At 42.3% G+C, this 15,259-nt stretch overlaps 1 protein-coding gene across 7 annotated transcripts in view; it reads left to right on the top strand.

The window, feature by feature from the left end:
• Positions 1 to 15,259, top strand: part of MAST2 (microtubule associated serine/threonine kinase 2) — a gene marked incomplete at its 5' end in the record, with an annotated part of 199,737 nt that overhangs the window by 161,034 nt on the left and 23,444 nt on the right. For 5 of the 7 annotated variants that reach the window (XM_081226011.1, XM_081226013.1, XM_081226008.1 and 2 more), the window contains 4 exons: positions 6,337 to 6,412; positions 9,915 to 9,935; positions 11,766 to 11,844; positions 14,205 to 14,359. In XM_081226011.1, coding sequence (XP_081082137.1) covers positions 6,337 to 6,412; positions 9,915 to 9,935; positions 11,766 to 11,844; positions 14,205 to 14,359 — 331 coding nt within the window. The remainder of the gene's footprint in view (positions 1 to 6,336; positions 6,413 to 9,914; positions 9,936 to 11,765; positions 11,845 to 14,204; positions 14,360 to 15,259) is intronic. The other 2 variants (XM_081226012.1, XM_081226009.1) reach the window with 1 other exon arrangement.

The raw sequence follows: 15,259 nt of genomic DNA, 5'->3' as shown, positions 1-15,259 counted from the left end.
TGGCTTCTTGTCCTTTGCATTTCCATGTGAATTTTAAAAGCAGCTTATCCAAAAGGCAACTGGTGGGGAAGGTTGTGCATGAGTGAGGGCAAGGGATATATGGAAAATCTCTGTACTTTTGGTTCAATTTTGCTGTGAACCTAAAACTGCTCTTTAAAATAGTCTTTTTTTTTTTTAAGGCAGTTGGGATTTTGATTTTGATTATTCTAAATGTGTAGATCAGTTAGGGGAGAATTGACTTCTTAATATTGACTCTTCTTACTCATCGGCTATTTCCCCATTTATTTAGGCTGTCTTTAATTTCTCTTAACACTGTTTTGTATAGCTCTTGTACATCTTTTGTCAAGTTTACCTCTTAAGTATTCCATATTTTTAATGCAGTAAATGGTATTGCTTTTATTTTCAATTTCTGATTCTTGCTAGTATATAGAAATATAGTAGATTTTTGTATATTGATCTTATATCCTGTAGCCTTGCTAAACTTGCTTATTATAAGTAACTTTATTGTAGATTCTGTCAGATTTTCTACATATACGATCATGTTGTCTATGAATAAATACAATTTTTTTTCTTCCTTTCTGATCTGGATGCTTTTTAAAATTTCTCTTTATCGCCTATTTCACTCACTAGATCCTCCAGTACAGTTTTGAATGGAAATAGTGAGCATGGACGTCCTTACCTTATTTCCGATACTAGACCATTTTGTCTTCACCATTAAGGAAATGTTAGCTATGGGTTTGTCATAGATGCCTTTTATCAATTTAAGAATGTTTCCTTCTATTCCTAGTTTGGAGAAAGTTTTTATGAAAAATGGTTGTTGGATTTTTGTCAAATGCTTTTTCTGTGTCTAATGCAATGATATTACGGTTTTTCTTTTTTAGCCTATTATTATGGTGGGTTTTATTCATTGATTTTTCAGATCTTAAAACAACTTGTATTCCTGGGATAAACCCTACTTGGTCATAATATATTATCCTTTTAATGTATTGTTGGATTTGATTTGTTGAAATATTGTTGAGAATGTACAATATATTCATCTTTGGCTGGTTTTAGTATTAAGAGTAATGGTAACTTCATACAATGAGTTGGGAAGGATTCCCTTCTCAGTTTTCTGGAAGAGTTTGTGTAGAATTGTTATTATTTCTTCCTTAAATGTTTGGTAGAATTCTCTAGTGAAGCCATCTTGGCCTCGAGTTTTCTTCGTGGGAAGGTTCTAAAGAATACATTTAATTTCTTTAATAGATACAAGGCTATTCGGGTAATCTATTTCTGAATGAGCTTTGGTGGTTTGTATCTTTAATAAAAATTTCAATTCCATCTAAGTTGTCAAATTAATTGACATAAGCTTGTTCATAATATTGCCTGATTATTCTTCTGATATCTGTACAATCTGTAGGATGTCACCTCTTTCATTCCTGATGTCAGTATTTTGTGTCTTCTCTTTTTTTCCTGATCAATATGTCTATAGTTTATTGATCTTAAAAGATCTGTATATGGTTTTGCTAATTTTCTCTATTGTTTTTCTTTGTTTTTAAATTGATTTCTTCAGTTATCTTTGTGCTTTCCTTTATTCTGGGTTTCATTTGCTCTTTTTCTAATTTCTTAAGATAGAAGCTGAGATCACTGAATTGAGTCATTCTTTTCTAATACAGGTATTTAGTGATATAATTTTCCCGCTATGGAATTGCTTTAACTGATGTGATATGTTTTCATTTTTATTTAGTTTAAAATACTTTTCTAATTTCCCTTTTCGTTTCTGCTTTGACCCACAAATTATTCAGAAGTGTGTTGTTTAGTTTCCAAATATTTGGAGATTTTCCAAAGGTCTTTCTTTTACTGATTTCTAGTTAAATTTCATTGTGGTCAGAGAACATACTTTATATGTCTTGAATTCTTTTAAATTTATTGGATCTTGTTTTATGGACCAGAATATGATCTTTCTTAGTACATGTTCCATGTTCACTTGGAAAGAATGTATATTCTGCTGTTGTTCGGTATTTTTTCCTTAAGTGTTCGGTCAAATTTATCAGTGAAATATCTGAGACTGATCTTTTCTTTTTTGAATGATTATGAATATTGATACTTTCTTTAATAAGTTCTTTCTTTTTTTATCCAGTCTTACAATCTCTGTCTTTTAATTGGGGCTTTTAACTATTTACATTTACTTACTATTGTTGTTGATATGGTTTGGTTTAAATCTGTCACCTTCTTATTTGTTTCTTAATTGTACCATCTGTTTTCTTTGCTCTTTTGCTCTTTTATTTGGGGTTTAGTGTTTTTTATTCCATTTCATATCCTTTATTAGCTTGTGAGCTATAACTCTTTGTTATTTAGTGGTTGGATTAGCATTTATAGTATATATATTTATCACCATACTAAACCACTTCACATACAGCGTAAGAATAATACTGTTCCATTTTCACCTCCAAGCCTTTATATTATTATCTTAAACCTTTTTACTTTCATATATGTTATAAACCTCACACCACCTTATTATTTTTGTTTAAACATTATTATTTTTAAAAGACATTTAAATAATAAGAAAAAAATCTTAACATTTTCCCATGTAGCTAACTTTTCCAGTGCTCTTCATTCTTTTGTGTAGATCTATATTTCCTCCTGGTATTATTTTCCTTCTGCCTAAAGGAAATTTTAAAAATATTTCTTGTAGGGCTTCCCTGGTGGCGCAGTGGTTGGGGGTCTGCCTGCTGATGCGGGGGGCGCGGATTCGTGCCCCTGTCCGGGAGGATCCCACGTGCCGCTCCGGAGCAGCTGGGACCGTGGGCCATCGCCGCTGGGCCTGCGCGTCCGGAGCCTGTGCTCTGCGGCACGGGAGGCCGCAGCGGTGAGAGGCCCGCGTACTGCCAAAAATATATATATATATATATTTCTTGTAGTGCAGTCTTCTGTTGAGGATTTCATTTGGCTTTTTTATCTGAAAATATCTTTATTTCACCTTTGGTTTTTTTTTTTTTTGCGGTACACGGGCCTCGCACTGTTGCGGCCTCTCCCGTTGAGGAGCACAGGCTCCGGACGCTCTGGCTCACGGGCCCAGCCACTCCGCGGCATGTGGGATCCTCCCGGACCGGGGCACGAACCCGTGTCCCCTGCATCGGCAGGCGGACTCTCAACCACTGCGCCACCACGGAAGCCCCACCTTTGTTTTTTAACAATATGTTAAAAATAGTTTTGCTGGTGCAATGACTTCTGACACTAACTGCCCAGAATTAGGCGAGACTTCTCAGGTTATGGGCACAGTTCTCCACAAAACTATCATTACTTTAGACATCCATGCTTGGTGATTCCCAGGCCACCCATAACTCTGACCAATTGGATACAAATTCAAGGGTTCCCACTACCTCCTCAGGTTTAACACTTGGCTAGAATGACTTACAGAACTCAGGAAAGCACTATACTTACAAATACAGTTTTATTATAGCAAAAAGGGTACATTAAGAACCAGCCAGGGACTTCCCTGGTGGTCCGGTGGTTAAGAATCCACCTTCCAATGCAGGGGACATGGATTTGATCCCTGGTTGGGGAAGTAAGATCCCACATGCCACGGGGCAACTAAGCCAGCATGCTCTGGAGCCTGCTCACCACAACTGGAGAGCCCACGTGCCACAACTAGAGAGGCTGCACACTACAACTACTGAGCCTGTGTGCCACAACAAAGAGCCTACATGCCACAACAAAGAGCCTACATACCACAACTAAGACCCAGTGCAGCCAAATAAATAAATAAATAAATAAATAAATAAATAAATAAAAGAATCAGCCAAAAAAGAGACTTATAAGGTGAGGTCTGAGAGGGTCCCACGTGTGAAGCTTCCAGTGCCTTCTCTCCATGAAGTCTAGATGCATCAATCCCCCCAGCACGCTCATGTGTAACAGTACGCAGAGTATTATTAACCAGGAAAGTTCATCAAAGCTTTGGTGTCCAGAGTGCTTATTGGGGTTTCATTATGTAGGTGTGATTGATTGATTCATTGGCTATGTGATTGAACTGAGTCTCTAGCGCCCCTCCATTCCCTGGAGGTCAGAGTAATATCAGATGGCTTAAAGCCCCAGCCCTCTAGTCACATGATTGGTCATCTCATTTGCATAAACTGTCTGGCCCCACCATAAATAACAAAGACACTCCCATCACTTGGGAAATTGCAAAGATTTAGAGGCACATTCCCAGGAACTGGGGACAAACGCCACCAGATTCTTTATTACACAATAGCTGGTATAGAATTCTAGGTTGGTAGGATTTGTGGGTTTTTTTCATTAATTTAAAGATGTTGTTCCACTGCCTTCATGCATTGTTTTCAATGAGAAGTCTGCTATAATCCTTATCTTTGTTTCTCTGTATATAACATGTCTTTCTTACCCCCCTGTCCACCTCCCAGCTGCTTCTAAGATTTTTCTTTTTATCATGAGTTTTGAGCAATATGACTATAATGTGCTTTGGTATAGTTTTCTTCCTCTTTCTCTCAGGGTTCTTGGAGATTCTTAGATATGTGGGTTTATAGGTTTTTTTCACCAAATTTGGAAAACTGTCAGCCATTATTTCTTCAAATATGTTTTCTGCTCCCCCACTCTCTTCTGCTTTAAGGATTATTAGTCTGCTTGAAGTTGTCTCACAGCTCAGTGATGTGCTGGTTTTTATTATTGTTGTTGTTGTTGTTTACAGCTTTTTTTCCTCTTAGTGTTAGTTATTTCTGACATATGTATGTTCTATGAATCCCTAGCTTTACTGTGAGCACCTGGAAGATTCATGTTCTTCCCGATAACCATCACCACACCTGGTCCTTGGAAGGCTGGTCATTGTTTGTAGGATACTGATGTCCGGCGATTTCCTTGAGGCTTTAGCTGGGTGGTTTTGGGAATCAACAAAGGGCATCTAGTTTTACATGTCATGGATCAGACTGAAGGTACTTTTTAATCTCTGAGATGACACTATTTAAAAAGAATAAGGATTTTTTTTTAAGACCTTGATAATTCTGAGGAGGCCTGATTCTTTTTAAGTCCTGCCTAAGGAAACAGTTATTCCAAATCACTTTTCTCACACCCGGGTGGCATGTGCCAGCCAGGAGGTGGGATAGATTGTAGGAGATAGCCCTAGACACATGGGAAACCCAGAGTTGGTACTAGGTTGAGAGCATAAGGTTGTACACCTCATTGGGGATCCCTGTCAAGGGGATGAGTGGAAGCTGAGAATGCCTCTTCTTCACTAGTTCTCCTAAAGAGAGTGCCTTTATATAATTGATACAGAGGTGCTGCATAGGGTAGGGGGCATTGTTTGAGAGGCTGGTTTTTCCAAGATCAGTACAGAAAGGCAAATGCTATCCACACCTGCTGAATGGAGATAATGAGAAACACTTGGGTGGCTTCCTGGCACCTTGGAACAGTCATACCCTATACAGGAAATAAACTGCCCAAGAAAAAGCCAGGGCATGGTGAACTACCAAGTCCCTGGATAGCAGTTCCCCATAGCCAGTGTTGGTTCATAGAGGTGAGCACAGAAGTGGGGAGGTGGGTAGGGATTGTCAGAGTGGTTAGCACATCATAGAGTATGGTGCTTACCTCAACATGATTTTTGGGTAGAGACATGTTGACAGTTCCTCCTAAATACCAGCCCCCAGCTGGAAGTTACACCAAAGAAGTATGGCAGGCTTAGGTTTGAGAATTGTGGTCATAGCGCTAAGGTAAGCACACAGTTTTGTTCAAAGCTTCTGAGCTATAAGTTTACAAGTTATAAGGAACATGTGAAAACTAATAAAGAGAGAGAATTCCTACACTGTGAAGGGGTTGGGCATGCTTTGCAGACTTGGGGGCCTTGTGTATGGACTGTTTAAGGAGCACTGCTCTCCTGAGAACTTCATTTTCGCTTAAGCACACATATTTCTGGGTTAGCCCCCTTGGATGCAGTGTGCAGAGATATATGTGCAAGAGACTTTCAGGCCAGGAGTCCCGTTGCCCTTTGAGAAGTGGGAGCGTTTGGCTGTGCTGTCTGTACTGAATGAGTTCAAGCCTTTGGAAAGTTGGGTTAACTTGAATAGGCAGATTGGAACCTGAGGTGTTCCAAGGAGGGCAGGTTGCTGCTAGATCTAAAACAGATGTCTGAGAAGCATAGATGGTTACAGGCAACTTGGGAACAAGGGAGAAACCTCTGGGCTGCCAATTTTTGCAAATAGAGAATCACTAAACTAATGGTGGACCTGGAAAAATAACCATATAATGCTAATTGCCAATGCTAGGGGCTGATTTCTTCCCTGAAGGTTATTATCATTTCAACCCTCCTCAAAAGCAAACCTCACAGAGGATTTCTTTTACTTTCCTTGTCCACAGGTAACAGTCCTTTGGACAGCCCCCGGAATTTCTCTCCAAATGCACCTGCTCACTTTTCCTTTGTTCCTGCCCGTAGGTAAGTTGACAGAAAAACTCCTCTGTGACTAACATGTGTGGCATTTGCATGAATATCAGTTAAATGTCAGCTTCCTCCTTTGAGGCACTGCCCTTCCAAGTGTGTTACCTTGGTCTACCAGCCATCAAAATTCCTTTCCTGCTTTCCTCGCCCAGGTCATAAACAACTTGTTCAAGCTTTGCTTTCCAAACACCGTAGGTATTTGTGTTTGAATGTTCAAATGGGCAAGTAGATATTAAAAGTGAATTTATTTTATAATCTTAAGCACAAGTCCCTGGTTTCCTGAGGGTATGTTCGAAAACATTATACTCTTGACTGAAAGCTATCCTAGAGTGATCGATGAGAAAATGGGTTTTCCTCCCAAGAGGACCCAAAGTTATACTCTTATTCCTCTAACTCAGGTAGTTCCAGGGAGCTAGAAGAGGCCATTTATGCCTCCCTCCTTGGGGATAAAGAGACTACCAGATCTTCACTTATCCTCCCAGGAATTTAGAAAGATTTGGTGTGTTGCAGAGCCATGCTTGTATTCCTCACATTTCACTTATTTCTGGAAATGATATCAACTTATCCCTGGCCCATGGTAGCAATCCTGACAGTTCAGCCCATTGCCAGGGTATCACCTGGCCTCTGGAGAAGTACTGAGCTGATTGACATGAGTCAGTCCATATACCAAGGCTTCTTTTTTTTTTTTTAATACATTTATTTATTTGTTTATTTTTGGCTGTGTTGGGTCTTCGTTGCTGCATGTGGGCTTTCTCTAGTTGCGGTGAGCGGGGGCTACTCTTTGTTGTGGTGCGCGTGCTTCTCATTGCGGTGGCTTCTCTTGTTGAGGAGCACTGGCTCTAGGCGCACAGGCTTCAGTAGCTGTGACACGTGGGCTCAGTAGTTGTGGCTCGCGGGCTCTGGAGCGCAGGCTCAGTAGTTGTGACACACGGGCTTAGTTGCTCCACGGCATGTGGGATCTTCCCAGACCAGGGCTTGAACCCGTGTCCCCTGCATTGGCAGGTGGATTCTTAACCACTGCACCACCAGGGAAGTCCCCCAAGACTTCTTATACAAATTATTTACTTTTCAGAACATCTCTAAAATTCTTTCTTGGCAGCGTTCACGTTCTTTGACTTTATTTTTTATTTTTATTTTTAAAAATATTCTTGGTGGGAGTCAGTCTTTGGTATTAAGACCTCCAGAAAAATCATGGCTCCAGATTTGGAGCCTCTAATGGTTGGAGAATGATATATACATCTTGAGATCAGAGTAGTAGTAGTAGTACTCAGACTTCTTTTTTAAGAGAGATAACAGAAAAAGAACAGATTCCTAATTTAACAGCATTAACTCACTGTTAAAATGGCAACCCAGAAGAAATCCACCCCCTTCCTCTCCAGGATTGTATGCAGCTGAAAAGGTCGTGGACAGGTTGGGAGAAGTTTGATGGCTGACTTGAGTGCCCCTCCTGACCCAATTGCCTTATTCAAAGCAAGTATCGTCAGAGTTTGTTCCATGGACTCACCTCTCCTACCCTGTGTAACTTCGTTAGTTAACTAACGATCCAGATAAGAACACTTACAGTATAGGTAGATAATGGATGGATGCATTTGCTTTCCAGCCCAGCTGAAAGTCTAACTTATCTCAGACTTCCTGCCTTGATTGTGTTTGAACTCTAGCCTCAGATTAGGTCTGAGCTGGGACAGTAGGACCTGTGACTGTTCTCTGTAAATGGCATTGAGTCATTTCCCATTCATTCAATAAATATTTACTGAGTACCCAGTAAGCCCAGGCACATGCTGGGTACTTAGTTATATAGTGGGAACCAGACAGACAGAGCCCTAACTTTCTAGAAACTTAGTAGACTTAGTAGAGTCTGTGCACTTGTTGTTCCCTTTGAGGGAATGCTGTTCCCTCAGGTCTTTGCTTAGTTAACTCCTTCTTGTCTTTCATTTCTCATCTTAAATGTCAACTCCCCAGAGAGGTCTTCCCTCACCATACAATATAAAGGAGCCCCCCTCATCATTCTCCAGCAAACCATCCAGTTTTATTTTCAAACTAGTACTTTTCAATGCCTGATAACAGTCACCCCTCGGTATCCAGAGGGGATTGGTTCCAGGACCCTGGTGGATACCAAAGTCTACAGATGTTTAAATCCCTTATACAAAATGGCATAGTATTTGCATATAACCTATGCACATCCTCTTGTATACTTTAAATCATCTCTAGATTACTTATAATACCTAATACAATGTAAATGCTATATAAATAGTTTTTTTTTTTTTTACGGTACGTGGGCCTCTCACTGTTGTGGTCTCTCCCGTTGCGGAGCACACGCTCCGGATGCGCAGGCTCAGCGACCATGGCTCACGGACCTAGCCGCTCCACGGCATGTGGGATCTTCCCGGACTGGGGCACGAACCCGTGTCCCCTGCATTGGCAGGCGGACTCTCAACCACTGCGCCACCAGGGAAGCCCTATAAATAGTTTTAAATACAGTGTGAATAATTGCTGGCATGGAGCACATTCAAGTTTGGCTTTGTGGAACTTTCTGGATTTTTTTCCCCCTGAATATTTTTGATTCACTGTTGGTTGAATCTACAGATGCAGAACCCATGGATAAGGAGGGCTGACTGTAGTTTCTTATTTGTTTTCTGTTTCCTCTCAACCAGAATCAAAGCACCTTTAATAGAGATGCCTTAATATGTTGAAAATATGTCTGCTAGTATATAATAAGCACTCAGTCGGTGCTTATTGATTGAATGAGTGGTGGGGAAGAATAACGAACAAGCAAACAAACAAATATATAGCTGTAACCTGTGATAAGCACCGTGAAGGGAAAGAACATGATGCTGCCTAAAAGAGTAGGAAGGGAATGAGGCTGGAGAGTCTGTACTGGGTGGTCATGTAAGCCCTCTTGGAAGGAGTGACTTTTAAGCCAACCTGAAGGATAAGAAGGAGCCTGCCATGTTGGGAGTGAGGATGCAGGTGTGTAGACCAATCCATGCAGAGGGAATAGCATGTTCCGTCAGTGCCCTGTGTCTGCATCATTCCCTGGGCTTTAGGAGTAGGATCAGCCGGGGGCTTTGAGACCTGGTATTACCACTGAGATCCACACAGGTCTGTGCTAGGTGGCCTGAAGTTTGAGTCGTATGTGTGGAAGACAGAACCCCCGGCTGTCCCCTTACCAGACATAGTAGGAAAAGTAACTAGGTATTGGTGGGGGAGGGGAGGGAAGACTTCAACCCTGCGAAACAAGGTACTCAGGAATTGTGTTTCCTATCACTGAAGTTGAGCATGAGCTTTATAGCATCACATTAGTTTGGAATATCACACAAAAGGCAGATTTAATGAAACTCTAGGGATAGACCCATTAGTCACACAACTTCACTACTAACTTACACACATTCGTAAACAAAAGGTTTGCCTCTGCCAAGCTAGACCAAACGCCAGGTGTCAAACGGAGCAGTCTCTCTGGTTCCCTTTGATTCTCACTTTAATATATGTCTTTTCACTACAGCCATGGCCACAGAGCAGACAGGTAATAGCGGACGTGATGGGGAGAGGGGCTGGGAAACTGCTATGCATGGCCAGACAGTATGGTTTGTGGTTTTATGCTTGGTGAGAACTGGCTGTGATGAGTCTTCTCTGACTGTGGGTATGAACATTTGGCCTTTCATTTCTATCAAAGAGGTCCTAAGGGAGCCCCCTCTACCTGCTGGAACCAAGGCTCCATGCTCATGTTTAGAAGGCAGGATTTGCTAAATATTTAGTTCCAAGCTTCTGAGCGTAGGAACAGGTCACCCTCATTCCCACAACTTTCCTCAGTCACCCAGTGGGATGACCAGGCAGAGGAAATGGAGGCATCCTGTAGTGACATTTCTGACTCTGGTGGTCCCTGCTCTTCAGTTTACAGAAAAATGGCTGCCATGCAGTTGGTTCCCATTTCTGTATGAAGGAGGAAAAATCACCTGTGGAGAAGTGTATCTGACAAGGGTTTGGGAAATGCCTCCCTGAGTTAGACTAGTCCCATCTTTGCTGAGCTCTGTTTTCCTGGAATTGACTTGCTTCCTTGTGTAGAGCTCTCAGGACCCAAAAGAGAGATCAGAGAGAATATCATGTTTGAGCAGCCTCCTGGACATTTCTTTGCCTCAGAGACTAGGTTCCAGCAGGACCGGCTGCCTGGGTGGCATGAAGTTTGAGTCATGTGCATGTGGCATGGAACCCCCGGCTGTCCCCTTACAGAACATAATAGGAAAAGCTGCTTGGTATTGGTGAGGGTGGAGAGGAGTGCTTCCAAAAGAGAAGCCCTGGCAAGATTGATTCCTTTTTTTCCTTCTTCCTCTCCATGCCTCCCCGCACCCACCTTTAACTGTGGAGCCTGGAACAATTCATCCAGATCTCTGGGTCTTAATGTTTTCTCTGAAGATTGAGAGTATTGAACTTAACTTCTAAAGGTCCTCCATTGCTAACGTTCTTAGGTTCTGTGGGTCACATCAAAGAAGTTTTTCTATAACTTCAACCAGAGCAGGCTGTACCCCTAAGCTCCACAAGAAAGAACATTTGTGTTACAACACATCCTGTAGTCCAGGAAAGAATCACTTGTCCATGTTATAAAAGCTTCAAACCGGATACTTGCTTGATCTTTCTTCTCTAAAGCAAAGCAGGTAACTGTGGTTCTCTGTGATGAGAGCTTCAGAGCACATCCTCTAAAGAGCAGCTGGAAGCCTGCCCCAAAGTCTCATATATGGCCAAGACTATGCCACTTCACTCTTCTTTCATAAGTTTGCTGTCACTCTTGGGCAAACATTCTCAAAGATTGGGTTTATGAGTCCTAATGGGTCCTGGGTAGCCTTTGACTGTTTGCAATCTATTGATTCATACTCAGACCCAGGTGCTAGTTTCGCTTCTTCCCGGTTATCAACCCAGTGGCCTGGGGAACACCAAAGGACCCTTCGCATGGAGCCTTCAAAAAAGGAACTAGCATTTCAGTGGCAGTTCTCTCCTTGTGATGATGCCTTTAGCTGCAGTTCTCTGTCATTGCTTCTCTGTCATCGTTAAAAGTGAATAAGTTGAGAGTATAAAGATTTTTATTCCAAAACCATAGTATTGCATAACAGATATTCTTATTTAAAGTTATGGACTCCTTTATAGTCAGAGATGTCTGTCTTTGCAGTGGAAAACACACAACAATAGGCCCCATGTAGGAAAGAGATATGAAAGTGTGTGCTGGACTGAGCAGTACTGTCTTGAGACAAGAAAGAGCCTACCAATGAATCAACTGCCCCAAAAAACCTGATGGAAAGACAGGCAGGTCCTGGGCTCAGGGTGGGGCTTGATAGAAACTGCCTAACATTCTTTTCTTACATAGGACTGATGGACGGCGCTGGTCTTTGGCCTCTTTGCCTTCTTCAGGCTATGGAACCAACACTCCTAGCTCCACTGTCTCAGTAAGTAGCCAGATCTGTGGCCGTACCTCCTTCACCCTGAGGAAATACTTCCCTACAGGTATTGCTCCCTGTCCCTACAGTGTTGCAAAGTGGTTCTCAACTTTTTCTCCAAAGCCCAACTCAAAGAGGTTACTTGGGATGAGGCTGAGAGGGACAGAGTCTGGTGGCCCTTAACAGCCATAGTCAGATCCATTAAATGCCTTTGGAAAGAATTAACCAGCATGTTTCTGAGCGTCAGTTATTCCTAGTGGAGTCAGAAGAGGGCTTGAGGATGGACTTTTGCTTTGCCTACGAGGCCAGGCACAGGGACTCCTAAGCACGGTTCCCTTGCTCCCCTATTTTATTTGTAGAACTGCAACCAAGAGCAGATAACACTCCCACCCCCATGTCACAAAGGCCTGGTAGACCCTCCTCCAACTTTTTCACCTTTTCCTTTCAAAAAAGAAGGGAAGGATGAATGTGATTTGATATTCAAGTTTGATTGTATATCAGCAAAAAAATATATTGGGCCTGTCTCTAAAACTTCTAGTTATGTCTCTTTTAGAGAAGATTTTAGCCTAAAACACAACAAATGTCCTAACTGACACTATGCACAATTGACTCTAAAATGAGTATTCCTCATTGAGCAACGTTTAATTGAAGCCAGGATGACAAGTTGGCAAACACGTTCTGTAAAGGGCACATATTTTAGGCTTTGTAGGCCACAGACCGGAAGACCCGTTTCTCCATGTCTTCCACCATTCTTCAGGCCTTCTCAGCTCAGTTTGTATTCATAAATCCCAAGCAGGTAAAAGAAGTTATCATCTCCTCTCTTGACCTAGATATTACTCTTTAAAAAAAATTTTTTTTTATTATTATTTTGGCCGCTCTGTGCTGCATGTGGGATCTTAGTTCCCCAACCAGGAATCGAACCCATGCCCCCTGCAGTGAAAGCACGGAGTCTTAACCACTGGACCACCAGGAAAGTCCTAGATTTTACTCTTAAATTAATCCAAAGATCTCACTGGTCTTTTGGCAGCTGTTTAGTTTCAGATCTTTCCCTAGTAAATATCCCTTCCCCATAATCCTTTACTCAAACAGGTGATTTTTGAGACCCAAAGTAAGAGTCATGTATTTATTATATATAGATTCCTGTTCAATAAGTTTTAATAGAATCAACCCATTGCTCCAGCTTATTTTATTGGAATACCTTAAAATACCAATTTTGCTTCATGTTAGTTGCAGTTGGGTGAGAATACTTTTTGCAACTTCTATCCAAATCATTTATAAAAATGTGACCAAGACAGAGCCTCATGAAAACCTCCCACTAGCTGTTTACAACTTTATGTATTATAGGATTCCATGAGAGAAGTGTGCACCGTAAGTCAAAAAAATTTTTGATTTCTCACTTGGTATTAAGGCTTATGGGTGGCAACAGAGTTTTCTTGGTGTGGTACTGCAGCTTTGAGTGTAAATGAATTTAGACATTTAACCCCAGATCCTTCATCAGTTGGTGAACAGAAATTGAGCCAATAGTGTTAGATTTGCTGCTGCTGTAGCCAGTCTTGTCAGGTAAGGGCGGGAGTTCACTGATCCAGGTGCCAACCGGGACTGCCACGGCAATGGCTGCATTGGTGGGATGCCTGTAATAGCACAGCTCACTCCCTCAAATGGTCTCTTGTGATTCTGGAATCTCAATCATTGGGCCATGTTTAGAATTCTTAATTGTTTTCAGGTCAAGTCTAATTTTTGGGTTCTAGATCTAAAAATAATTTTCTTCCCTGCTGGATTTTCATGCCTGTTGGTGTCCCTAGAGCCTGGGCAAAGCCTTCACAGCTGCAGCAAAGCCAGTTGCCCTCTTGGTAACAGCCTAAAGGAAACATTGCTGAGCCATCCTGGGGCTCTCCCAAGGTGTTGTAGAAGGGAAAACTTATGGGGATGTCATTTGTAGGCTGGGCATACCTAGAACATTTCCTAATAAGCCAGGAAGCATGATTTATTAATTACTTGCCATTCTAACTAGCCAGAAGTTTCACTGAGGACAAAGGGTCCACATGGAAGAATCTGCTTTTTGCCACCTAAAGAGGCTCCCTAGGTAATTGGAGAGCTGTCACACCTCATGAATGTCTGGGTCTGGCCCCCTGCAAGGCTCATGAAGGACAATAGTATCTTGGCTTCGTCAGAACTGAGAGCTCTGAAGGATAGAGATGAACGGGATCATGCACAGTGGAGGCTCAAGGGAGCAAGGGGAAGCATGCTGGCTGTGGGCTGACCTCAGGTTTACGTTGACTGGGGAGCCACTGACCATTTTCAGTCCCTCTCCACTTCTAGACTGCCTTAGACATGTCTTTAATGCTTTTTAAAAATGTTGTCCCCTCTAGTCATCATGCTCCTCGCAGGAAAAGCTGCACCAGTTGCCCTTCCAGCCTACAGCCGATGAGCTGCACTTTCTGACGAAGCATTTCAGCACAGAGAGTGTACCCGATGAAGAAGGACGGCAGTCCCCGGCCCTGCGGCCCCGCTCCCGCAGCCTCAGGTGAGGGTGTTCTCCGCCCACTGCCCTGGTACCCATGGAGTTCAGCTTGTCTGCACAGCCTAGGAGTCAACAAACTTATTCCATGAAGGGCAAGGTAGTAAATAATTCACACTTTGTAGGCCATATCATCTCTGGCAGCTACTTACTCTGCTGTTGTGCAGAATCATCCACAGACATTATGTAAACTTTATTTATAAAAGCAGCCAGTGGGCACATTTGGTCTGTGGGCCGTAGTTTGCCAACCCCTGGCCTAGCACATGGGCACAGCTCAAATGAGTCAAGTGCAGTGAAGCTCAAGCCCTTTGGTATTGGGAACAGCTCAACTCACTATCACAAGAGGTGCCTGAAGATGCTGTCAAGGGGTCCCTCTTTTTCCCTTTGAAAGTAGTTGGCAGTAGAAATGTACTTTGGACTCCATTCAGTAAAAGGAGAGTAATAGTATCATCCATTCTGATGGTCACCTGGCTGCAGAACCCAGAGGCCCAGCATATGTAAACTAGGCCAATTAAAAAAGTTGCTTCTGAGGACACTTGTGGCTGACTCGGGGCAGAAGCCCATTGCAGAAGCAGAACTAAATGCCCATCTAAATCTATCTCATTTCCCTGAATCACCTGGCCTCATCAAACCAAACAAACCTTAACAGCTGATTTATCTGTGTATTCCATAGATTAAATCAGCTCTTCTCTTTGGCATTAGGTGGTAAATCTGTGCCAGAATTCCAGGTTAAAGGGAGAGGGTGGAGAATAAAATGATCATGGCTTTAAATGATCGAGCTCAGATTTCCAGGGTCCCTGGGAAATAAGAAGTTGGTTAACATGTTCAGGGTGGGGGCCCAGAGGAGCAGTGCCTTCCAGGAAGAATCCCCTCAGGTCATGTTGGCACTGCAAGCCACAAAGACTG

Source organism: Mesoplodon bidens, assembly GCF_964165515.1.
Source record: "Mesoplodon bidens genome assembly, chromosome: 2".
NCBI lineage: Eukaryota > Metazoa > Chordata > Mammalia > Artiodactyla > Ziphiidae > Mesoplodon > Mesoplodon bidens.
Note: the sequence above shows the minus strand (reverse complement) of the source record. Positions and strands in the feature narration are given on the sequence as shown.